Source organism: Schistocerca nitens, chromosome 5 (assembly GCF_023898315.1).
Source record: "Schistocerca nitens isolate TAMUIC-IGC-003100 chromosome 5, iqSchNite1.1, whole genome shotgun sequence".
In the NCBI taxonomy this organism is placed as follows: domain Eukaryota; kingdom Metazoa; phylum Arthropoda; class Insecta; order Orthoptera; family Acrididae; genus Schistocerca; species Schistocerca nitens.
Window position 1 is genome coordinate 232,528,255 of NC_064618.1, and position 25,871 is coordinate 232,554,125.

The 25,871-nt window shown below is 39.3% G+C and overlaps 1 protein-coding gene across 4 annotated transcripts in view; it reads left to right on the plus strand.

The window, feature by feature from the left end:
• The window catches only part of LOC126259256 (RUN and FYVE domain-containing protein 2), a 164,630-nt gene that overhangs the window by 133,388 nt on the left and 5,371 nt on the right, over window positions 1-25,871 (plus strand). For all 4 annotated transcript variants that reach the window (XM_049955887.1, XM_049955889.1, XM_049955888.1 and 1 more), the window contains one exon: window positions 16,003-16,242. In XM_049955887.1, coding sequence (XP_049811844.1) covers window positions 16,003-16,242 — 240 coding nt within the window. The remainder of the gene's footprint in view (window positions 1-16,002; window positions 16,243-25,871) is intronic.

Sequence of the window (25,871 nt, forward strand, 5' to 3'; positions counted from 1 at the left end):
GCTCCCGGGATAGGAATGACTCCTTACCCTCTCCCTTAAAACCCACATCCTTTCGTCTTTCCCTCTTTCCTGATGAGGCAGCGGTTTGTTGCGAAAGCTTGAATTTTGTGTGTGTGTTTGTGTTTGTTTGTTTGTCTGTCGGCCTGCCAGCGCTTTCATTTGGTGGGTCGCATCATCTTTGTTTTTAGATATATTTTTCCTACGTGGAATGTTTCACTCCATTATATATATACACTGCTGGCCACCGTAAATGCAACACCCTGAAGGAAGCATCCGAATCAAGTGAAATTTACACCATGGGTTTGCAGCGATGAGATATGCAACTGATTAGAATTTCAGCGCAGACGCACATCACGCGCGCCTGTGGCGCCACCTCATAGCGCCAGTTAAGGCTTGGCGATTTCGACGAGTGTACGTTCGGCACGTGTGTTTACCTTGTGGTTGTATCACACGACGATCAGTTATGCCTCGTAGACAACAGCAAACATCTTTTGATCAAGTATCCGAGTTCGACAGAGGAAGGATAGTGGCTTACCGAGATTGTGGATTATCATACAGAGAAATCGCTAGTCGTGTTGGACGAAACCAAACAACTGTAATGCGGATATGTGACTGTTGGATGCAGGAGGGTACGACGGACCGACGTGGTCGATCGCATTCACCTCGGTGCACCACTGCACGTGCTGATAGGCAAATTGTGCGCATGGCAGTGACGGATCGCTCAGTGACATCCCGAACCATAGCACAGCACATTGCGTCTGTAACGCATCATCCAGTGTCTGCGCGTACCATTCGACACCGTTTACAGCAGAGTGGCCTGTCCACAAGACGTCCATTGCTTCGTCTACCATTGACGCAGAACCACAGACATCTCCGTCGCCAATGGTGTGATGACAGACGGATGTGGACGGCAGAATGGAATGACGTTGTCTTTACTGACAAGGCACGCTTCTGTCTGCAGCACCACGATGGTCGGATTCGAGTGTGGAGACACCGTGGAGAGAGGATGCTGGACAGCTGCATTATGCACCGCCACACTGGTCTTGCACCGGGTATTATGGTATGGGGCGGTATTGGATATTACTCTCGCATGCCTCTAGTACGCATTGCCGGTACTTTAAATAGCCAGCGCTACATATCCGAGGTGCTGGAGCCAGTTGTCCTTCCTTACCTTCAGGGCTCGGCCACAGCCATATTTCAACAGGATAATGCGCGACCACACGTGGCACGCATTGTCCAAGGGTTCTTCGTCAATAACCAGATTGAATTGCTTCCCTGGCCGGCTCGCTCTCCGGATCTTTCGCCGATAGAAAACATGTGGTCCATGGTTGCTCAACGAGTGACCCAGATTACATCCCCAGCTGCCACACCAGATGATCTTTGGCAACGTGTGGAAGCTGCTTGGGCTGCTGTACCCCAGGAACACATCCAACGTCTCTTTGACTCAATGCCGAGACGTGTGGCAGCGGTGATCTCCAACAATGTCGGCTACTCTGGCTACTGATTCTGGCAGGAACCACATGTCACAGACGTCTGTAAACGTAATCATTTGATACTTGGTCAACATGTTATCTACAAAATAAATCTTGGTGTGCTACCTCTTGTCTTTCTTGGTGTTGCATTTACGGTGGCCAGCAGTGTATACACACACACACACACACACACACACACACACACACACACACACACAGCATGTGTTGAGCGGTGTGCTCAGCAATGAGGTGGTCCAGCTGTTTCTTGGCCACAATTTGTCGGTGTCCATTCATGCGGACAGACAGCTTGTTGGTTGCCAGCCACGTAGAATGCAGCACTGTGGTTGCAGCTTAGCTTGTAGATCACATGACTGGTTTCTCAGGTAGCTCTGCCTTTGATGGGGTAGGTGATGCTTGTGTCCAGACTGGAGTAGGTTGTGGTGGGAGGATGTGTGGGACAGATCTTGCATCTAGATCTATTACAGGGATATGAGCCATAAGGCAGGAGTTTGGAGCAGGGATTGTGCAGGGATGGGAGGATATTGTGTAGGTTTATTGAGCAGTGGAATACCACTGTGGGAGGGGTGGGAAGGATAGTGGGTAGGACATTCCTCATTTCAGAGCACGAGAAGAGGTACTCAAAACCCTGGTGGAGAACTTGCTCCAGTCCTGGGTGGTACTGAGTCATGAGGGGAATGCTCCTCTGTGGCAGGACGGTGGGACTTCGGGAGGTGGTGAGTGACTGGAGAGATAAGGCACAGTAGATCTGTTTTTGTACAATGTTTACTATCAGTAAAGGCCTCATTGAGACTCTCAGTATATTTTGGGAGGGACCACTCATCTGCAGATGTGACGGCCACAGGTGGCTAGGATGTATGGACGAGACTTTTTGGTGTGGAGTGGGTGCAGCTGTCAAAGTGGAGGTATTGCTGGTGTTTAGATGGAGGTACTGACATAGCCATTTTTGATTTGGAGGCCAACATCAAGGAATGTGGTTTGTTGGGTAGAGTAGGACCAGGTTAAGTGAATGGGAGACAAGGTGTTGAGGTTCTGGAGGAATGTGGCTAAGGTGTCCTTACCCTCAGTCCAGCTCACAAAGGGGTCATCAGTGACACTGAACCAGGTGAGGGGTTTGGGATTCTGGGATTGTAGGAAGCGTTCCCGTAGATTGCTCATGAATAAGTTGGCTGGTATAGGATGGTGTCATGCAGGTGCCCATAGCCATACCCTAGATTTGTTTGTAGGTAATGCCTATAGAGGAAAAGTAATTTTGATTGAGGATATAGTTGGTCATGGCGACTAGGAAGGAGGTTGTAAGTTTGGAATTCGTTGGGCATTGGGAAAGGCAGTGTTCAATAGTGGTAAGGTCATGGTTATCAGGGATGTTAGTGTAAAGGGAGGTGGCATGCAGGGTACCATGTGGTAAAGGAACAGGAACTGTGGAGAGTTGGTGGAAGAAATGGTTGGTATCTTTTATATAGGAGGGTAGGTTTCTATGTAATGGGTGAAGGTGTTGGTCTATGAGAGCAGAGATTGTCTCAGTGGGGGCACAGTAACCAGCCACAATGGGAAATTCTGGCCTCATGGCTCATATCCCTGGAATAGACCTAGATGCAAGACCTGTTTCATACATCCTCCCACCGCCACCTACTCCAGTCTGGTTATAAGCCTCATCTATACCATCAAAGACAGGGGTACCTTGAAACCAGTCATGTGATCTACAAGCTAAGCTACAACCACTGTGCTGCACTCTACATGGGCATGACAACCAATAATCTGTCTGTCCACATGAAAGGCACGCATGTTAAATGTTTTGCACTGGTGGTAGTATCAATTCATATTCAGTGTCTCATCATGCCAAAATGAAAGTGTAATTTAACAGCAAAATAAAAAGTGAGTTTACTTGTACTATTACTGAAAGAGAGTTTACTTTTATCATAGCCAGTGGAAAAAATTGTAGATGGCACATTGTGCAAATTAAACTTTGCTGTTGGGCACAGCAGAATGTCTGACACTGTGAATCACATTAAGACGAAGAAATATCGTATGGGTGTTAAATGAAAATGCATGTGTGCGTTCGTGCATTTGTGCACGCGTGCATTTGTGCACGCGTGGATGTGCCTGTGCATGTGCCTGCATGTGTGCATGTGCATGCTTGGGTGTGGGTGTGTGCGTGTGTTGTCTATTTTTGACAAAAACCTTGTAGACCAAAAGCTCGCTTTTTGACAGTCTTTTCGTTGTGCATATGTGAATCTCAGCATCTCCACTATATGGCGAGTAGCAGCTATATTGTTAGTTTAAACAGCTGTTTATCAGTGCCACTGACACTAGTCTATGGGGCAGTATGTATCTTCCTTCTGGATTCAGTATATAGCCAGCTATTGTGCTGAGCTTGAACTGCAGTTCTGCTACAAGCTCCAGCCCAGAGGTAGATGTTATGAGTTCCTCTTTTAGGTGTGATGTGACTACCTCTTCGTGTAAAGTAAATATCAAAATTTGTAAATTTATATATTTGTTTTTCATCGTGAATAAATCTGCCCCAACTGTGCATGACAAACCCCTTATTTGGATGAAACTGCACAGAGCCAGGGTTTGAGGATTAAATCCCATCTTCAGAGGTCACCAAAAACAAAGGAAACCAAGATGGATACTATATAAAATTAGTTACAAACAGATGAACATCAGTAATACCTTGGTTGCGTACGAGAAAATATACAAGTAATGTAAACGGTCCAGCAAATTTATAAAGTGAAATATGAGATCCTGTGCAGGTGAGGCATGAAAAAGGTCTTCGAGTCAACCAGTACCACATATGATAGACAAGGCCTAACCAAAAAAAAAAGGGATGAATCAACAAATAGTCACTCATTGCCAGACTAACGTAATCTACGAACCAACTGCAAACAGCTCTGTGTGACATACTCCTAAGAAAGTAAATGAAGACATAATTACTGAAGAGTGTCAATTTGTGAACCTCAGAAGTAGCCTACCATGTAAGTGCCCAGCCCACTGCATGCTGTGGATACAGAAAGACTGGCCAACAGACTGCCATGTGACCCGCAATAAGACACTTCAGTATACATATCTGTTATAGTAGGCCTGGTACAGAGCAAACAATACAAGAAAAATATTCAATGTATAATGCAGTTGTTGAGAAATAAAATTAATAAAATTGCAGTATAAAATTAAGAGTGACCAAACCAACATCCTGCAAATTAACCATTACAGTGCAAGATATGTTAAATATAGAGAGTACATAATATTAAGAATAAAAGACTGTGGATGCAGCTAGTGCAGCACAACATGTAAAGTAATCTTTGGTCACTCATTGTTGTAAGAAATTTAACAGATACTAAAATTAACACAAAATGAAATCAAATTTGCTCAACACCTTCTTGTAAATCACAGATGATTTCTTAATGTGTCATAGTGTGTGTGTGTGTGTGTGTGTGTGTGTGTGTGTGTGTGTGTGTGTTTTTAGAGAGAGAAAGAGAGCACAGTTGTATACATCTCTATAAGAAGGGGAAAAAAAGGTTGGTTAAGACAGCAGCGTGACTGGTGAGAATTTCGCCACTTCTTTCCCTGTGTACATTATAATGTTAAAACTGACTCTTACACATAGGAGTCACAATTATAATTCAAATCAAATTTTTACCATCACATAATATGCCTCAGCCAATCAGAGATTGTGACATAGGCACTTGTCAGTTCTAACACTACGTACAGGCCGGTAAATTTAATTAAAGTTTATAATACATATGTTGACAATTCTTCATACAGACTTGGTTATTGTAAAATATAAGCTATGGTTATAGTACATATGGTGTTACTTATTTAGACAGATACTATTGTACATAATTACCATTCAAAACATTTTCTACATAACAGTAGCATTTACTTTTCAGATATTTTTTTCCAGATCTCCAGGAGTATTTTTTATATTTCAGTCATACTTCCCCTTCCACACTTCATTTATAAATTTCATGCCCATATAATACGGAGTTTATTCACCTAGTTTTAGTCTGTGGGTTGGCAACATGTAACTTTCATTTGTACATTGTGCTGGTTGTTTTGTGGTGAAATAAACAATTTCTTCTTTTGCAAAGTTTAATTTCAGGTTGTTATTTTTTATTCATGTGTCTACTTTCCCAAGTGTCTGCATAATACAACATATTAAGTATTCATCACTTTTACAACATGCTCTTGCAGTTGTCACCCCACATAGAGGATGGTATCAAACTGAACGTGGAATGGCACATCATTGACCCAATATAAAAATAGTGGCCCTAATATTGAATCTTGTGGAAGCCTTGTGTTTCCAGCCAGAGAGAAATTTATTATGATTGTTGTTAACAAGTATCCTATTTTTCTGTTTTCCAAGTATAGTGACGTCCGGTAAAAAGATTTTCCTTGAAAACCATAACATGTCAATTTTTGAAGAGGTAGGCCATGCTGTACTGTATCTAAAACTTTGATAAGATCGCAAAAGGTGCCTTATACACACATTCTATCATCAAAACATCTGCTAATTTTTATGATCAATTCATTTATTGAGTGGTTTGTGCTGCAGTCAATCCTGAAACCATACTGATTGCGTAAAGTAATGCTGTGGAATGAATTGTTATTTTCTTTCTGATCACGTGCAGCTTTTTAAAATACTTTTTAGAAAAGTTGTAACAGTGAGATAGGCCTATAATTTTGAATTTCATCTTGTTTGCCCTTTTTGTCAATTGGCTGAATTTCAGTATATTTTATTCAATCTGGGAAGCATCCCTCAGCAAAAGACATTTTTTGTTTCACTGCCAGATTCACTCCTTACAACAGAACAAACAGCGTTTGATTTGTTTTAAGCATTGAAAATGGATCTATTGTTTTCAGTACACTTTGCTAATTTAACTATGTTGTCATACATAAAAGAAATTCTGGGTTTTGTTTAACTTTTGCCGCCAACTGCAGTTTCCTTTTCCTAATGTTAGACTAAGGTGTTCATTCATGTTATTTTTCCTGGTACTTTTTTTTTTTTTTTTTTTTTTTTTTTTACTTGTGGACGCCACATGGTTGAATTATTTTATGCTACCGGATGTTTGATTTGCAATCTACTGTGCATCGTGCAAGTATATGCAGAGGAGATGTCACATGTAAAATTTTCTCTACAATCTTTAATATTTGCTGTTAAATGTTTTGCACTGGTGGTAGTATCAATTCATATTCAGTGTCTCATCATGCCAAAATGAAAGTGTAATTTAACAGCAAAATAAAAAGTGATACTTGTACCATTACCGAAAGAGAGTTTACTTTTATCGTAGCCAGCGGAGAAAATTGTAGATGGCACATTGTGAAAATTAAACTTTGCTGTTGGGCACAGCAGAATGTCTGACACTGTGAATCACATTAAGATGAAGAAATGTCGTATGGGTGTTAAATGAAAATGCACTTCCTGGTAAAATATGTAAGAGTGAAAAGTATGGTGACAGTGCAGTAGAATAATTGTAAAAAGTCATCTGGGATCATCTGAGTGCTTGATGCAAAGGTAAATTACTATGCTCATTAAATTTTCTCAGTACAATTTGTGACACTTTTTCCCCCTAAATTGTCCCATGTCTTTTTTTTTTTTTTTAACTTTTTAAAATGCCCCTTTTTTAATAAAAATTAAATGGGCTCATGGTGCAAGACTCACAATTCCTTTTGTTACCCATACTCTACATTTATGAGAACCGGTCTGTAGTGTTGGGAAAGGGAAGCTTTCATTGGATACACTCTTGAATTCAGTTGAAAAGTTATTCTAGTTGTCATCTGTTGAAATGCAGAAATATAGACCTATATCTCTAACGTCGATCAGTTGTAGAATTTTGGAACACGTATTATGTTCAAGTATAATGACTTTTCTGGAGACTAGATATCTACTCTGTAGGAATCAGCATGGGTTTTGAAAAAGACGATCGTGTGAAACCCGGCTCGCGCTATTCGTCCACGAGACTCAGAGGGCCATAGACACGGGTTCACAGGTAGATGCCGTGTTTCTTGACTTCCGCAAGGCGTTCGATACAGTTCCCCACAGTCGTTTAATGAACAAAGTAAGAGCATATGGACTATCAGACCAATTGTGTGATTGGATTGAAGAGTTCCTAGATAACCGAACACAGTATGTCATTCTCAATGGAGAGAAGTCTTCCGAAGTACGAGTGATTTCAGGTGTGCTGCAGGGGAGTGTCATAGGACCGTTGCTATTCACAATATATATAAATGATGTTGTGGGTAACATCGGAAGTTCACTGAGGCTTTTTGCGGATGATGCTGTAGCATATCAAGAGGTTGTAACAATGGAAAACTGTACTGAAATGCAGGAGGATCTGCAATGAATTGACGCATGGTGCAGGGAATGGCAATTGAATCTCTATGTAGATAAGTGTAATGTGCTGCAAATTCATAGAAAGAAAGATCCTTTATCATTTAGCTACAATATAGCAGGTCAGCAACTGTAAGCAGTTAATTCCATAAATTATCTGGGAGTAGGCATTAGGAGTGATTTAAAATGGAATGACCATATAAAATTAATCGTCGGTAAAGTAGATGCCAGACTGAGATTCATTGGAAGAATCCTAAGGAAATTCAGTCCGAAAACAAAGGAAGTAGGTTACAGTACACTTGTTCGCCCACTGCTTGAATACTGCTCAGCAGTGTGGGATCCGTACCAGATAGGGTTGATAGAAGAGATAGAGAAGATCCAACGGAGAGCACCTCGCTTCGTTACAGGATCATTTAGTAATTGCAAAAGTGTTACGGAGATGATAGATTAACTCCAGTGGAAGACTGCAGGAGAAACGCTCAGTAGCTCGATACGGCTTTCGTTGAAGTTTCAAGAACATACCTTCACCGAGGAGTCAAGCAGTATATTGCTCCCTCCTACGTGTATCTCGCGAAGAGACCATGAGGATAAAATCAGAGAGATTAGAGCCCACACAGAGGCATACCGACAATCTTTCTTTCCACGAACAATACGAGACTGGAATAGAAGGGAGAACTGATAGAGATACTCAAGGTACCCTCTGCCACACACTGTCAGGTCGCTTGCGGAGTATGGATGTAGATGTAGAAGTGTGATTGCTGACTGACCATGTGATGAGGCTGTTTTTTAGTAAATACCTTCACATTTTGCTTACATCTCTTTGTTGCACAGGCTGAATTTAATTTTGATGTGATACAAATAGTGCTGCATGGTCTGAAACTCCTAAATCTTGTACCATTTTTTCTTTTCCCCTGTAATTGTAACTTCCTGCAATATTATCAATAAATGTTGAAACAGTTGCTGTAGTTCTTGTGCACTGATCAAAATTTAGATTTAACCCATTTGTGGCTATCAAGTTCTTTAAATGTGAAGAAAATTTGTCATCGGTTCTTCCACCTGTTTTGAAGTCAGCATATATGATTGCTGTTCAGTAAAGAATGATCATAATTTTTTTTTACAGCATGCCCTTACTCATTCTCATAATTTTGATGGTCCTACTCAAAGTAGTCTCCCATGAATGCAATGCACGCGTCCCAGCATTTCTGTGTCTTCAAATACACGCTGCAAACCATTTTTTGAGAGGTCCTTCAAAATTGCCTCTGCAGCCTTAACCACTGCTTTTGATGATTGATAATACCTCCCATGAAGGCATTTCTTCATGTTAGGGAATAGAAGAAAGTCACATGGGGCTAAATCCAGACTAAAGGGAGAGTGAGGGATGCATTTCTCGTTGATTTTCGCAAGATATTCAGCAACAACATTGGCAATATGCGGCCGCCCATTATAGTGGTGCAGCATCCAACCTGCTTCACGGAAATGTGGTCTTTTATGTCTGATATGGACTTGCAATGTTTTCAGTTGTCCAGTTACTGATATGTTTAGGTACAACATGCTGATAAAACATTCCATGAATATCAAAGAATGAGATGACCATAACTTTCCCAGCAGAAGCAACCACTTTGCTTTTTTGGGGGTTGGTGATGAAGAAGATTTCCACACTGAACTTCCCTGTTTGTTCTCAGGATCAAAAGTTTCATCAGCAGATTACATTTGAAAGAAACTCTGGGTTTTCCTCTAACATCAACTTAAACTGCATGCAGACTTGTACGCACATATCCTTTTGTTCGAACAGTAACTGAAGCACCAGGTCCACCTTCCTTTGAAACTGAAACATTTTAATCACCTTCGAGCTGTGCTGTAGGGAAGAACAGACTCTCCATAGACCTCCTGTAACATTGTATAGGCCTCAGCTGAAGATTTGTTGACTCAAAAGCAGAATTTCAAAGCCGCATATTTTTCCTCGCGTTACCTCCATTGCAACGGTAGGCGATACTGAACTTTTCTGACCTTGCCAGCCTCTAAGAGGCGGGAACCAGGAGTCTCAGAAATGAAACTACTGCAGTGTGTTTGTTGCACATTAAGCTAACAGAATATCATAAGATTAAATTTTAGCATGAGAAATTATGACCATAAAAAATTTGATCATTCTTTATTGAACAGCACTTGTATGACTAGTTTCTTATGCACTTTGTTAGATTTTAATTTATGTAACTATGTTTCAAATTTATCTAAGAATACAGAGCTTATATAGTGCCTGCAAAAGCGATGTAAACTGATGATTAACATTTTTTACTCTTAAGTTTAATACAAATACTTTCAAATGTAAATTCTTCATTTAGAATGCTAATATATGTCTGATTTCATAGTCTACCAAGGAATGAACTGGTATCAAGAGCCACCATATCCATTAGGTTTACAAAGCCTGGCAGTCAGCTTTTAGCTGTAAGTTTACCGGGGAGACTGATATTTTCATTTTTAAGCCAGTTTTCATTTAGACATCCTAACTTCAATGACTGTCTCATATTTTCTAACAGAATAATTTGAATATTGTAAAGCTTACTGATCATTTCTTCAGACCGACCTCCAATGTGCAAATGCAAAATGAAATTACTCCTGCATACATTATCAGGTAAAGCATTTTTAAAATTAGTTTGATTACAAGGTAATGGAACTTCCACCTGTGGTTTCTATACTTGTCCTGGGTTGTTAATGTTGGGCTGTATCTGGATGTAATTGGCCACTTTCACTAGTTTCCACATGTGTGAGCATTTAGGGCAATAGCTTGTTTGTTTTCACAGCTTATATATCATTTATATCCGATGCAAGCGTCTTGTTACCAGATCAGTGTAGGTGTTTCCATGAATTGTGACTTTAGCATTTTGGAAATTGTTGACGTCAAGCATGATGAGTATGGGGATGTTAATGGACCACTCAGGGATGGTATCTCATGGTTTCTCAAAATATTGCCAGCAATCTCACCCATTATCAACAGAAAACACACATGGGATGTGCATTTCACAAAAAAATAGCATGGTTGTAGAACAGCAAACTCAAATCAAATTGATACAAGCATATTATCCGTAGTCGGAGGCAAATTTCACTTCTTTGAATTTTTGAAAAGTTTTGAGAGTTCTGTTTACAGAAGAATACTGACTCATTTTTTCATAGTAGAACCTACTAACTGCCATTTAGTTTGGCTTTTGTAAATGAATCTCTACAGCTAAAGTTCTATATGATTAACTGTCCTGTGATGACTTTAGCAAGGACTTTGATTGTGTGAACTTTAAAATTTTACTTAGGGAAGCTGAAGTATTGAAGCGTTACTGACATCACTCTTGCATGGATAGGATCTTACTTTATAACTGAAAGTAGAGGGTAAAATGAACAATTTTGCATACTTCATGTCACTGTTCTCTCTGAAGAACAATTCAGATAAACTTAAGAGTGTCTTCTTCCAGCCAAAAAAGATATCAAGAACACATTGTAAAGCATGCAAGACCTCCTCAAAGATCTTGGAATTCACACACACCTGATTCTCAGTGTATTTACTTCTTAACGATGTTTCTTGTAAGTTGGTTGATGAGTGATTTGCATGTAAAGTTCTTCAATGGATCATAATTGTACCTTCTTTCTGTGATTTAGAACAAGTTAGTCTTACAGTAATAGCACACTGTATTAGTGAAAAATATGGCACATGCATGTGCCATATTTTTCACTGAGATTTTAACTTCATTCTATTAAGTTCTTAATACACTATTATGTAATCAAAAGTATCTGGGCACCCCCAAAAACATACATTTTTCATATTAGGTGCATTGTGCCACTCCTCAAGAAACCTTCCAACACCATATTGAATTCCAGCATTACCGATGGAGGGTGCCATGAACTTGTAAGTAATTTTCAGCCAGGTGTCCAGATACTTTTGATCACATAGTGTATCTTTGGGTAGGTGGTCAATGAGTTTTGTGGTTGAATACTTAATTTATTTCTGTGCCACGCCACACCACATGGTGTGCTGAATAAAGGAAAGTAATTTCTCCACCTTGTATTTTATTTATGAACTTTCCTATAAGCAAATTATGATGTATTGTGAGGCTGTTATCAGTATGCAGAACTATTTAAAGAACTGCCTACAAGAGATTCTAGATTTGACAATACATGTCGTGTTTATTACCCACTTCTGTGCAATTTTTTTTCCTCAGTTATAAGCTACCACAGAATATGATGCCATAAACCTTAGTGACTGAAAATTGAAAAAGTTAGCGAAGATCTGTTATATGTGACTTCCAGTTCAAGTTCTTATCAGTATTAACTTATAAAAATGTATAATATTCTGTTTCACATATTGGTTCACTTTCATGCATTATTTCTAATGATGATGTGTTCATATTTTTTGTACAAATTACAATTCTTCAGCAGAATCGACATATGTTTTGTCTGAAGCATTTTCTTTGTTTTATCACAGATGGCACTCTAATCAGAGGAATAGAAATGTGTACATAATCATAATTTAGGGCTACTCTATGGCCCTTGAATATCCAATGTCACATAGGATCCCACATCCATATTGTGATAGTAAGACAGGCCAGTATTTCGTAACTTGTAATTGGAAGCACCATTCGCAACATTGTATTCCTCCAACATAACGAACGGGAGACTTCTTGACACACAACTGTGGCCATCACTCGAGGCAAACGTTATTCTACTTTTCCAGTTTGAGTAAGTTTTCAAATGCAGTACCACCAACTTCAATACACTTAGTGATCCACTTTCCAAATGACAGTACACAGGACAGAAGCATATATGCGGAAATGTCAGCACAAGCATTTCTGATGCAGTCGGCCATGTCTTCAAGGCCTGTTTCCACTTGCTGATACAGCTTACCTTTTGAATATACCTACAGAAAGAAATGAGGTGATGTCAAATTCAGTGACCTACGGGTCAAATAATAGGGTCACCTCTGGCGATCCTCTGACCAGTATAAACACAGTCTAATACCACCCATACTTCATTTGCTTATTGCACTGGGCAACCGTCGTGCTAAAACCAAATACATTGTTATGTCCCGGGCAACATCCTGCTGTAGTACCAGTAGTTCCTGTTCCAAAAACATTCAATATTTGCGTCCATTCAACGTGCCATCGATAAAATACGGACCAGTGAGTTTTTTCCCGTGATACCACACCGTACATTAACTAACTAAGGACATTGATGGTCAACTTGCTGTAACCAGTGGGGTTTGTCTACACTCCAATAATGCATATTCTGCCAGTTAACGCGACCATGGTTTGTGAGGTCGATGTATTGGAAAACAGTACCTCGGCAAAGAATGTGGGGGGTTGTTTGCATTTGTTGATGTGTCCATTCACAAAACACTACCCGATTATGGAAATTGGCGCCATAAAGTTCCTGGAGCAGTGACACTTGGTATGAATGACACTTATGACGATGCTGTATTGTAACAATACCACCTACGAACTTACCAGAATAGTGGTGTAATTGGTGGGTACTTATCTGTGGGTCATGGTGCACTGCTACTAGTACAACTAGTTCATTAGCTTCACCTGTAACATGTTTGCTTTGTGCTCTTTTGCTGGTCTGTACGCTGCTATCAGACATACTTATTCCTGCAGAACCTTGTAAAAGAATGAATGAGAGTGTGTTTTCTCTGGAAAATGCTCACCATAAAAGGCAACAGCAGCCTCAACATTTCTCCTACGTTTTGTGTAAATCCAGATCATTTCAATTTTTTCTTCTGTAGTTGCAGCATTCACTGTCCACTTGCACATCTGTTCTTCAAATTATAATTAGATGTGCAGGTGCTAAACATTGCACAAGTATTGTAATATTTATAGCTGATATTTGTTCCATGTTGCACAATATGTGAGCTGCAGTCACAGTGCACTGCATGTTGTGATACGTCATAGTTCACTACGTGGCCACGGTGGCACACTGAGTAGTCCTCCATTCGATATGTTGCAGGTGTACGACGTTGTGAATGGGGTTTTATGAATTACTGACCTGTCCTACCCTTACAGCATGGAGGTAGGGTCCCATGTGCCATTGGATATTCAAGGGCTGTGGAGTAGCATGTCATGAATTACAATTGTGTATCCATTACTATTCCTCCGGTTACAGAGCCCTCTGTGGTGAAATGAAGAAAATGCTCCAGACAAAACGTTTATAGATTTTGCCACACAGTCGTAATCTGCAATAAAAAATGGGGGTTCCCATTGAAGATTTCAAAGTTGCACCCGGAACCCAGGCACTGGGTGGGGACAGCGATCGAGTGTGGTGTCGTGGCATGTCCCCCTCTGAGACAAACAAATTGGAATTATAACCTTTTTTGATCTGATATGTAGTGTCTTCAGTTAAAATGAACGCCCTGACATCATATCCAGTTGGGCAATCACAACACAATACATAAAAATTATTGTATGTGCTCTTGTTTAATGCTCGGTGTGGGGGTTATGTATTTGTGGACTGGGCAAGGTGGCAACGTGGTAAGACACTGGGCTTGAAGTCAGGAAGATGGTGATTCAGATCTCCATCCGATCATGCAGATTCCTTTGAAAGACAGGGCCAATTTTCTTCCCTGTCGTTCCTCAGTTCAAGCTTGTGTCCAATGTCCTTGACAGTGACAGGGCATTAAACTTCAGTATTCCTTGTTTCTTTATTATATTTCTAGAGCAAAGTTTTTAAGTAAGATCTTATCACTCATAAGGAAAGAAATTGTGGCTCCCTATTAATTCAAATGGAAATTGGTAAATAGTATGTTTATCTAGATTTAAGGGTTGAAGATTCCAGTTAGCTGCATGAAATTAGTGATGTTTGATTTTAACAGATCTTTACTCACTATATGTGGTAAGTTATAAGTGTATGCTGGGTTGAGATTCAAACCTGGGTCCATGCATTCCACAGATACGGCACTACCAATTACACATAATTGATAACACATTGTCTGCGAAAGGCAAGGATCAAGGTTTGAGCCCTAGCCACATCTGATCAAAGCAGAGTGTGCTTTCACTCATGTTGGTGTATATAAGTGTAGGTCTTAGCTAGAGAATGGTCTGCATGTGGTCCATTTCGGTGATCGGGAAGAGATGAGTGAGTTTTCCATAGAGATTGTGAAAGTCTCTGTCTCTGAAAATGGTCTGTGACTGAAGAATTGATTATATTTATTGTATTATAAATAGAAACGCTTGTATATGTATCAAGAGTCATTAATTCACTCTCTCTGTCTTCTCCCATAGCCAACAGAGACTGACAAGCAGTTGAAACTGACTTAAGTGCTATACCATTCTGTTCCTAACACACGGTGTTTGAAATGAAATGAAATGAAATGAAATAAAATAAGACTGTCAGCACTAAAATGTAATAAAAGCAACAGCTCCGGTTAAATGAAATTCATGTGAATGTTTGATAGGAAACAGTTATCTTGCCACTGAATATTGTGTATACTAAAATTTTGGTACCACTCCCCATCTTCTTCAAAAGTGTATTGAAATGTTGCCTTTAAAGTATGATTTAAAAATATGAATCACATATAAACTGTCTAGTTAGTCTGGTCGTCATGAAATAGAAATCAGCTTTCAGAGAAGTATAATTAATTTAAAAAAATTATTGAAGTCGGTTTCTGTTGCTTCCATTGTAAGACTTCATACATCAGTGGTCTGTTATTTCCTCCCCAAACATTTGATGTTTGTGGTTACATTTTGATGCCTATTGAATATAATTATTGTATTAAGTGACTGACATAATAGGTATATTAGTTATGAGGTTATTGTCATGTAGTGCTTTGATTTCATCTATATGGAAAGATCAACCCATATCCTACTTTTTTCATTTCTTTTGAGAAAATTAGGCTAGCACTAATATCCAGAATGACCTGAAAGGATTTATTTACCGTACTTCCAGACTATATGGCAAATCTGAAGGACAAACAGGTTCTACAAAAATGAGTTATAGTTGTATGCTTTTTTTCTGTATTTGTTGAGGAAATTAACTGCAAGCTGTTCATATTATGTATCTTTGCTTGTGTTTTCATATTATATTGACAATTTTGATTGTCATGCATTGATAATTAATTGTACTTAATTTCATTTTGATTTTATAGTAGCTGAAACCCTCTGAAGTTAGGAAAACAATATTGAAATGACATATTTGGTACATTACTTGTTGCAGAAGCATATGGCTCTGCAACAAGAGCATTACTCACTCCAGGAACAGTGTCGTGAACATGAATTAGCTTTGGAAGAAATTGGAGGAGAACTACGGCGTGCTAAGCTCCAACTTGATGAACTGCGTGAAGAAGCAGCAGTAGGAGCAGGACTGGGGCGTGCACCTGATGCAACCTGGGCACCCGACAAAGAAGCGACTTCCTGTCGTGCCTGCTCTCGAGAATTTAGCATCAAACGTCGTAAGGTCTGTATGTAATAAGTTATTTCATGTTTGTGTTATTATGTAAATTTTCCTTAAAACTCATTACCACATTCATTTCTAACTGTGTGTACCAGTAATTGAATTTTGAAGTTATATATTATCATACTGAAGATTTATTTTTGTAGGGCATACATTTCATTTTCATACACAAATTTATGGGAAAGTAGCTCTCCAAATTTTCTGTATGTACCTTATTTTTGTAAGATACCCAAGCTTTGTCACAGGGATCTGGTTTACTGCAGGGAAACATAAATTTTCACCCAGGTACCTAAACATGAGATACTGACATGTTTCATCACTCATAAAGGAATGTAGGCTCTCAGAATTTTGAGCGTGATCAAACATGCTAAGGGTTCCAGACTAATAAACAGTATTAAAAAAAAAAAAAGTCAAATAAGGTTTGGTGAACTCCTGTATAAGTGAAAGACACTGCCTTAGGTGTCTTTAGATACATCTATGCCAAACAGTTGCTTTCCCTACACCTAGATTATTTCTGTAGACATTTTTAAATCGCTACAGACAGATACTGCTAGATACTTGAATATTTGATTATTGTGGCTGATACTAGTGAGTGAAGATGAATTTTTATCAGATTTGGCAGATAACTATTCATCATATGTTTTATGTGATGTCAGCTGCCACAGCGCATCCCTTTTTCAATGGCACATTGCACTTCTCCAAGTTGGGATGCTGCAGTAAGGAATAACTGCTAAGCTAGTAGATACAGTTCACACAAGGTAGCCTGGAACCTGCACAGAAACACATTCTCATTGTGGTTACTGGACAAGTCCATCCCTGTGTTCTGAAAGGGTGGCTGGCTCAGTTGTATGTTGCTTGCTGTGCTGTGCACTTCATCTGCTATCAGTAGTTGACTCATTTATCAACTGTCTGTCACCTGCTGATCCATGTATTTACAGCGTTCTTGTTGCTATTTCTGTTCTATACTACACGGCATCACAGTCTTCACCCTCCATGGGAACAGGGAAGGTTCCCACTGTCATGCATAGGAGAAAGTGTGCAGTTTCTTAAAATTTATGTGGGTAGAGGCAAATGAAAAGAGTAAACATCCCATTAAAAAATGTGCTAGAGAGGAATGCAGTAGCTATTAGCATTTCCCATAGCACAATTAAGAGAATAAAGAACAAGGGGTAAAACGTAGTTACAGGTACTTCCCAAGCCTTTTCTGCTCCAGAAAAGACATGGAAGAAAGATAAGAAAATTTTGCGTTTGGATAATTCTGATAAACAAATTGTCTGGAGACTAATACATAATTTCCCCACGACACACAAACAGTGCCCAATGCTAAAGTCAGTAGCTCCAGTACTAAAAAAAATTAAAGGAGGCATTTCATTATTATGATCCTTGCTAAACAAGTTAGGCTACAGATTCTAGTTTCTATTTCTTTGTTCCTGTCTTACTAGTATGTTTGAATATAATTCACATTATATAAAATTTACCAGCTGGGAAAAGTCGTGAGATAACAGGGAGGTGCTAGTTGAACATTTAGATATACGAAGTAAATACACTGACTTTTTGAATAATGTGAGAAATTACCGTGAAGAGGACACATCCATCTATACTGTAATGATAGATATATCCATGGTTCTCGCATTAGATGCAACTAGTAGTCAGATTGGCTAAGGGAAGGCTTAAAAGCACCTTGTTGTACCACACACAGATAAAAACTAAATGTTCAGAATGTGAGACATTTAATAATGTCCTGAAAATAACTAAATGATTCCCCCCGCAGGAAGAAAATCTGGTCTTGTTCCAAATGTGCTTTAAATATTCATGTCAGACTAAACTGGCAGATTAGTATTAAGAGATAATTGCAGTAAAATTTTTATTGTAATTATTTAAGCACTTCAAATACATGCATAAAGCAGTATAGCAGTTTGACTGAATTCTCTCTTTCTTTGTACAAGGTGGTTGTGTTTGTCAAATTATTGGTTGTACTGACATAACCTTTAATATGATCCTTTGTAGACTTGGGGTGTACAAGTTAACGCAGGGATGCTTTGAGCAAAGGCTGCAGCTGTCACAACTGCACCTCCCCTATTACATGTGGCCTTTTACAAGGGAACCCTACCAACACTATTGTCCCCTCCCCTACCAAGCCAACTACATGTTGAGCTTGAAGATGTATGGCATCCATCCGTACCATTTACATGCACAAACACTGATGACGACCTCCAAACTAGTGGTTTTTTCCCTCCAGTTCTTAACCAAATTACAAATAAACATGTTGATCAACATTCATCGGCTAGATAGATGCTGGGTAACACTACATTTTTTCAAAATGATAAGTTACACCTCATACCTCCTCCATTAGATGAAGATGTTGCCACTACTATAAAACATACATAGATAATATTTGTAAGTACAAAATCCCATTATTGTTAAAACTGAAACAAAGGAAACTAGGTACTTTTACATTTTCAACTATTAAACTACATGAACTGGAACACATTCATGCATCACATTTCCTCAAAGTATTAGTTCATATAATTCAACTTTTATTTCATTAAATATAGTACAGTCCTGATTTGGCTTACTCATAACTGTATGTATTCTTAATTCACTTGTGCGTATCTACTAATCGTAACTTGTAATAAGCATTCCTCATTTAGTTATTCTTATTTGATATCATGTGAGCAACATTTACTATCGTGAATTCTATGCTTCTTAACTTCATCTGAAAGCTATCTATATATTTCTTTATCTGGGGCACTCTTGTGATGACAGGTTTAAGTGTATGGACAAGAGAAGTGTTACCACAACAGGAAATACTGAGTGTGGAAAAAAGAGAAGATAACCATGACCATCCTGGTAGAGGTGAAAGGAACAGATAGAAATACTTCCCACCGTCCACCCCAGTGATGCCTGCCTGGCGAATGCTTCACTGGTGGGCTGCAAGATGATAGTCACCAATCCTACAGAATTGACACTCCTGGCTTCATTCTCACAGGCCCTGAAAATTGGTTGTAACACACTACTATTGAAAGCCAATGGCGAGAGTAGCAACACAAGTAGTAACCTTCATTCAGTTAACATACTAAACTACCAAAGAAAAACTTCAACTCTGGTTGATACCTCTTACTTAGTCTCCACTTCCTTCAAGTAAGACAGGGAAGGTAAATACCTGTACTATTTACATTAAGTTAACCTAACCTCTTCTAAGAAACGTGTCCAGATCCAACTGTAAAAACTTAGTAAATTTCAAATAGTACAGATTTCACTTTGTATAAAACACATAGGAAATATTGTTACTACTACTCATCAGGAAAGCATATTAACTCTCATCAGGTATTGTCATCTGACAAATTAAATACATGAAACCCTTACAAAATATAGTGAGGTATACTTGCAAAATAAGCATACCTAGTGAGTTGGTGGATATACCCAATAATTATTACTATTGATAAGATAATAGACATTTTATATTTTACCACAGCATGTGTTCATTCATTGTGTCACTGACATACAGCAAAAGAAGTTAAAATTTTAGAGCAAAAAGTAACATCTTGTAGCATTGCGTACTATACTCGCTCTCTTGTTAATACCTGCATTAGAAACAACACTCAAAACTCAGACATTTATATCCTTGTTACTCATGTATTAACCCATTATATTAACTGGACCACTACCACTTCAGATTAAGCCTCAGTCACACCAGTATTCCACTTTTGTAAATACTATAAATTACAATTCCTTGCTCAGAAAGCTACTTCATAAAAACCATGCAATTTTCACAGTGATAGTTTCCTTATGGACCATGAATCTTGCCATTGATGGGGAAGCTTGCATGCCTCAGTGATAAAGATAACTGTACCATAGGTGCAACCATAATGGAAGGGTATCTGTTAAGAGGTCAGACGAACATGTGGTTCCTGAAGAGGGGCAACAGCCTTTTCAGTAGTTGCAGGGGCTACAAGTGGGATGATTGACTGATCTGGCCTCATAACATCAACCACAAGACCGTGCTATGCTGGTACTGTGAACGGCTGAAAGTGAGGGGAAACTACAGCTATAATTTTTCCTTAGAGCATGCAGCTCTACTATATCGTAGTATGATGATGGCATCCCCTTGTGTAAAACGTTGTGGATGTAAAATAGTCCACCAATTTGGATCTCCCAAGTGGGAACTACTCAGGAGGACGTTGTTATCAGGAGAAACAAAACATGTTCTATGGATTGGAGCATGGAATATCAGATCCCTTAATCGGACAGGTAGATTTGGAAATTTAAAAAGGGAAATGGACAGGTTCAAGTTAGATATAGTGGGAATTAGCGAAGTTCGGTGGCAGGAGGAACAGGACATCTGATCAGGTGAATACAGGGTTATAAATACAAAATCAAGTAGAGGTACTACAGGAGTAGGTTTAATAATAATTAAAGAATGCAGATAAGCTACTATGAACAGCATAGTGAACATGTTATTGTAGCTAAGATAGACACGAAGCCACATCCATCACTTTAGTACAAGTTTATATGCCATTAGCGCTGTAGATGAGGGAAAGACAAAAGAAATTATTCAGATAGTTAAAGGCGACACAGATTTAATAGTTATTGGGGACTGTAATTTGATAGCAGAAAAAGGAAGAGAGGAAAAAGTAGTAGGTGAATATGGACTGGGGGAAAGGAATGAGAGAGGAAGCCACCTGGTAGAATTTTACACAGAGTGTAATTTAATCATAGCAAACAGTTGGCTTAAGAATCATAAAAGAAGGTTGTATTTGTGGAAGAGACCTGGAGACACCAAAAGGTTTCAGATTGATTACATGATGGTAAGAGAGAGGTTTTGGAATCAGGTTGCAAATTGTAAGACATTTCCAGGGGCAGTTGTGAACTCTGACCACAATTTATTGGTTATGAACTGTAGATTAAAACTGAAGAAAGTGGAGAAAGGTAGGAATTTAAGTAGATGGGACCTGGGTAAACTGAAAGAATCAGAGGTTCTAGAGAGTTTCAGAGGGAGAATTAGGGAATGATTGACAAGCATGGGGAAAGGAATATGGTAGAAGAAGAATGGGTGGCTTTGACAGATTTAATAATTATGGCAGCAGAATATAAAGAAGGTAGAAGGACTGGGGCTAATAGAAGTCCTTGGGTAACACAAGGGATATTGAATTTAACTGATGAAAGGAGAAATTACAAAAATGCAGTAAAAGAAGCAGGTGAAAGGGAACACAAATGTCTAAAAAATGAGATCAACAGGAATTGCAGAATGGCTTACAGGACTGGCTGGATGGCAAATGTGAGGATGTAAAAGCTTAAATCACTAAAGTAAGATAGAGTCCGCCTACAGGAAAATTAAAGATACCTTTGGAGAAAGGAGAACCACGTGTATGAATATCAAGAGCTCAGATGGAAAACCAGTCCTAAGCAAAGAATGGAAAACAGAAAGGTGGAAAGAGTATATACAGATTCTACACAAGGGAGATGTACGTGAGGGCAATATTATGGAAATGAGAGGCCATAGATGAAGATGAGATGGGAGATATGCTATGGCACGACGAATTTGACAGAGTACTAAAAGAAATAAGTCGAAACAAGGCCCCAGTAGCAGACAACTTTGCATTGGAACTACTGACAGTCTTGAGAGAGCCAGCCATGACAGAAGTCTTCCATCTGATGAGCAAGATGTATGAGACAGGTGAAACACCCTCAGACTTCAAGGATAATATAACAATTCCAGTTCCAAAGAAACAGGTGCTGATGGGTGTGAAAACTACCAAACTATCAGTTTAATAAGTCAGGTAGCAAAATACTAACATGAATTCTTTACAGAAGAATGGAAAATGGAAATGAGCGTATGGCATTGTGGGCCGGGAGTCCCTCATTTGGGGAAGTTCGACCGACGAGGGCAAGTACTTATTGCATTCGATGCCACATTGGGCGACTTGCGTGCTGGAGATGGGGATGAAATGTTCATGAAGACAACACAACACCCAGTCCCTGAGCAGAGAAAATCCTCTGCCCCAGCTGGGAATGGAACCCGGGCCTCTTGGCGTGGCATTCCGCCGCACTGAGAACTCAGCTAACGGGGGCGGACAGAAGAATGGAAAAACTGGTAGAAGCTAACTTCAGGGAGGAGCAGTTTGGATTTCGGAGAAATGTAGGAATATGTGAGCCAATACTAACAATATGACTTCTCATAGAAGACAGATTAAGGAAAGGCAAACCTACATTTGTAGCATTTGTAGACTTACAGAAAGCTTTTGACAATATTGACTGGAATACTCTCTTTCAAATTCTAAAGGTGACGGGGTGAAACACAGATAACAAAAGGCTATTTACAATTTGTACAGAAACCAGATGGCAGTTACAGAGTCGAGGGGCGTGAAAGGGAAGCAGTGGTTGAGAAGGGAGTGAGACAGGGCTGGCCTGTCTCCAATGTTATTCAATCTATACATTGAGCAAGAAGTAAAGGAAACAAAAGAAAAATTTGGAGTAGGAATTATAGTCCAGGGAGAAGAAATAAAAACTCTGAGGTTTGCTGATGGGATTGTAATTCTGTCAGAGACAGCAAAAGAACATGGAAGGCCAGTTGATCAGAATGGACAGTGTCTTGGAAGGAGGATGTAAGATGAACATCAACAAAAGCAGAATGAGGATCATGGAATGTTGTCAAACTAAGTCAGGTGACACTAGGGGAATTAGATTAGGAAATGAGACACTTAAAAGAGTAGCAGAGTTTTGCTTTTGGGGCAAAATAACTGGTTATGGTTGAAGAAGAGAGTATGTTAAATATAGACTGGCAATGGCAAGGAAAGCGTTTCTGAAGAAGAGAAATTTGTTTACATTGATTTTAGATTTAAGTGTGAGGATGTCTTTTTCCGAAAGTATTTGTGTGGTGTGTTGCCGTGTATGGAAGTGAAAGAAGGATGATAAACAGTTTAGACAAGAAGAGAATAGAAGCCTTTGAAATGTTACGCTACACAAGAATGCTGAAGATTAAATGGGTAGATCATGTAACTATTGAGGAGGTATTGAATAGAACTGGGGAGAAGAAAGATTTATGGTACAACCTGACTAGAAGAAGGGGTAGGTTGGTAGGACACATTCTGAGGCATCAAGGGATCACCAACTCAGCACTGGAGGGAAGCATGGAGATGGGGGGTAAAAATCGTAGAGGGAGGCTGAGAGATCAGTACAGTAAGCAGATTCAGAAGGATGTAGGCTGCAGTAGTCATTATGAGATGAAGAGGCTTGCACAGGATAGAGTGGCATGGAGAGCACATCTACATCTACATCTACATTCATACTCCGCAAGCCACCCAACGGTGTGTGGCGGAGGGCACTTTACGTGCCACTGTCATTACCTCCCTTTCCTGTTCCAGTCGCGTATGGTTCGCGGGAAGAACGACTGTCTGAAAGCCTCCGTGCGCGCTCTAATCTCTCTAATTTTACATTCGTGATCTCCTCGGGAGGTATAAGTAGGGGGAAGCAATATACTCGATACCTCATCCAGAAACGCACCCTCTCGAAACCTGGCGAGCAAGCTACACCGCGATGCAGAGCGCCTCTCTTGCAGAGTCTGCCACTTGAGTTTATTAAACATCTCCGTAACGCTATCACGGTTACCAAATAACCCTGTGACGAAACGCGCCGCTCTTCTTTGGATCTTCTCTATCTCCTCCGTCAACCCGATCTGGTACGGATCCCACACTGATGAGCAATACTCAAGTATAGGTCGAACGAGTGTTTTGTAAGCCACCTCCTTTGTTGCTGGACTACATTTTCTAAGCACTCTCCCAATGAATCTCAACCTGGTACCCGCCTTACCAACAATTAATTTTATATGATCATTCCACTTCAAATCGTTCCGCACGCAAACTAGTCTTTGGACTGAAGACGACGATGACAACAATAGCAACATCATCATCTAAGTATAAATTACTCGTGTGCTCATTTCTTTATTTTATCATTTTAGAGAGGACAGTGAAAGAAAATGTAGTTAAAAGAAGATGTGATGCCGAAGATGAGTGATGAAATGTGGCACATAATTATAATAATTACAATTTCTTTGCGCCTGTGGCATTGGAAAGTGTACCCCAACCTTTGAGTACACCTGTCAACCCACATATTTCATTTCTCTCAGTATAGACATGAGGGTGTGTACCTTCCACTTAAAATCTCCTTTCTTGCCTCTTTTTCATATCTTACATAAACATTTAAAATCTTTTGACATAAGATATGGAGTTGAAATATAAATGTGTAACTGAATCTGACTCTGTCCTTCTTGTAAGTAATCACTTTTCTAAATGTTGTCACTTGTCATTTATAATTTTTGTCTGTATGGTGGTACCTAAAAACATTTTCCTGGGTGAAGCCAAGGCTCCCTACTGCATGTTTTGCCATAGAAAATTGTTTCTCTTCTTCTTCCTTTCTCCTTGTATTTACTGTAAACCATGCAATCCTTTGTTGAATTTTTCACTTTACTTTATAAGATGTATTTTCCCATTTACCGTATTCACTCAAATCTAAGCCGCACCTGAAATTTGAGACTCGAAATTCAAGGGGAGAGAAAAGTTTTAGGCCGCACCTCCAAATCGAAATAAAGTTGGTCCATTGTAATATGAGGCACAGTTTTGGTCGAATGAATGACGATACAGCTATAGTAGTTTGGTTCGAGTCGTAAGGTTAGCAGTTAAGCTTTACCAGGTAGCCATTGCTAAGTGTCAGGCGCTCTGTCCATACCCTTCCTTTTTCACGTGCTTCGTCAGGTTTAAATCGATTGCTTATTTTTCTTTGATCTGATAAGTGCCGTTCTCTTTGTTATAGGTGTTCGTCACTATAAGCTGAAACTTCATTACTGTACTGTGTCATGCATTGTTTGTCGTATTCTGATGAGTGTTTACGGCCTGTCGCCGCTCACGGCATGGCTTGCTTTTGTGCACACTGTTGCCGCTTACAATTAAAAAAAAAAAAGAGGAATTGTCTCATTTGCGAAACAATGGCAAGAGACTGCTATTTGTTGTTACTTACACTGCTGCTTTCTTTGATAATGATCAACAAGAACCAAATAATAGACTGCGTATGATAGAAGATGTTCTGAATGAGAGTTAAGCTAAAATTTTTCTCCGTTTGAAAATCTTTGCAGATGCCTCTTTTGTACATTACATTCTGCACAGAAATTAGAGTCATCTTAGATTTAAAAATTTAGTCAATTGCCGTGCTTCATTTCTGACTGTGTCACTATTAGGCATAAGAATAATACGAATATAAACATGACATGACATGTATATTCTTCCGCGTTTGCTGTTGTCTCACACTAGTTTCGTAGTTTATTAGGCAGACAGGATTTAAATGAGATAGCAGCAAACACGAAAGAATACATGGCAAAATGTTTATATTCGTATTATTCTTATGGTGAAGAGAATACTGCATGCGATTCACAATTCATAAAAGTTGGTGTCAGCAACCATCTCTTCTCACAGGTAGGAAAAAATTGAGAACGAAGAGTTGGCCATATTGACAAACATCCCAAACAGTCGAATTTATTGTAGTAGATTGAAATGCTGCTACATTCGAAGATGAACAGTACGTAATTTGTATTTACTTCGTTGGATAATGTATGAAAATGCAGTGGTCGAAACTTGGAGTGG